The sequence below is a fragment of the Aplysia californica genome, unplaced genomic scaffold (assembly GCF_000002075.1).
Source record: "Aplysia californica isolate F4 #8 unplaced genomic scaffold, AplCal3.0 scaffold00061, whole genome shotgun sequence".
NCBI lineage: Eukaryota > Metazoa > Mollusca > Gastropoda > Aplysiida > Aplysiidae > Aplysia > Aplysia californica.
This window is the reverse complement of record NW_004797331.1, coordinates 127,399-128,679: the sequence shown is the minus strand read 5'-3', so window position 1 is coordinate 128,679 and position 1,281 is coordinate 127,399. Positions and strand designations below refer to the sequence as shown.

The window sequence follows — 1,281 nt, the reverse complement described above, 5'->3', positions numbered from 1 at the left end:
AGACAGACAGATAGACAGATAGATAGATAGATAGATAGATAGATAGATAGATAGATAGATAGATAGATAGATAGATAGATAGATAGATAGATAGATAGCGGGTTTTCTGTGGGGGTTGTCGGCAAAATTGAGTGCAAACGAGGCAGGGGTAGGCCCAGAACAACATACTTAGGGAACCTGAACAAATGGGTAACAGGGAAAGGTAATGGAAACGTTGCTATTTTTTTTTCAAAGCATCTGAGCAAAGGAATGAACGGAGAACCATGATCGCCAATATCTATCGCAGATCTGGCACTGGATGGTGATGATGTCGGGTTTACTTTTACTGTAATTCGTTTCCTCAGACTTTGTGGATAACTCCGGAATCCGTATTTTCCTGACGCAACAGCTCCGCACTCATGACGCGGGTGTCCTGGAGGTCGGCGTCAACGTAGACCCCTATCAGATCGTGCCCCCGAACAACCCGAGCTTCCTGTCCACCGGCCACTGCCACCCGAACTGCTTGTCTGAGGTGACCACAAACTCTTGTCCTTTTGTCCTTGTCCTTTTAGTTTTAGTAGAGGTTTTTATGGCCCTCGAAACTGCATAAGGTCATATGAGAGCCAGAAGATTAGAGGTGTTACAAGAGAGTAACAAACATAACAAAGAAAAAGGGGAGTTAAAGGACGATAGATGTTTGATAGGAAGGAAGAATCAAACCACACCAGACCACCCGCCAACCACCCACTGTCCTTGTCCACACACGCATGGTAATAATAAATAATGTGATAAATACCATTTCAAGAGCGCATACCCTCGCTCAAAGGCATGCTCTACGCACTTTGCACTATAATATTATACACCTCCACTCCTCTACCCCCCACCCTGTACACACACGCGCGCGCAATAACATACACCTCCACACCTCTACGCCCCCCCCCCTTACACACGCACACTATAACATACACCTCTTCAACTCTACCCCCCCCCCTTTACACCCGCATACTATAACATACGGCAGACACTATTCGGAGATGTCTCCGACGAGCACCCAGGAACTATTTGGAGACGCACTCGCGTAAACAGATGCACTGGTTTGGGGGGTCAAACTGCGTATTATTTGCTGCAGATCGCACATATAGCCACGAAAACATTCACAAATCAGTTATTTACAAGAAAATTGCAGGCTTAACTGCAATATATCAAAGTCACCTCTACCTCATCCCTACACATACAATAATATAGCCCTAACTCTGGCAAGTGGTTTCAACAGGAATGGCAGGGCCAATCAGCCAAAACGTG

At 45.8% G+C, this 1,281-nt stretch overlaps 1 protein-coding gene across 1 annotated transcript in view; it reads left to right on the top strand.

Moving 5' to 3' along the window:
* The window catches only part of LOC106011129 (DBH-like monooxygenase protein 1 homolog), a 20,457-nt gene that overhangs the window by 15,401 nt on the left and 3,775 nt on the right, over window positions 1-1,281 (top strand). Inside the window, exon 6 of the mRNA XM_035968477.1 lies at window positions 345-511. Coding sequence (XP_035824370.1) covers window positions 345-511 — 167 coding nt within the window. The remainder of the gene's footprint in view (window positions 1-344; window positions 512-1,281) is intronic.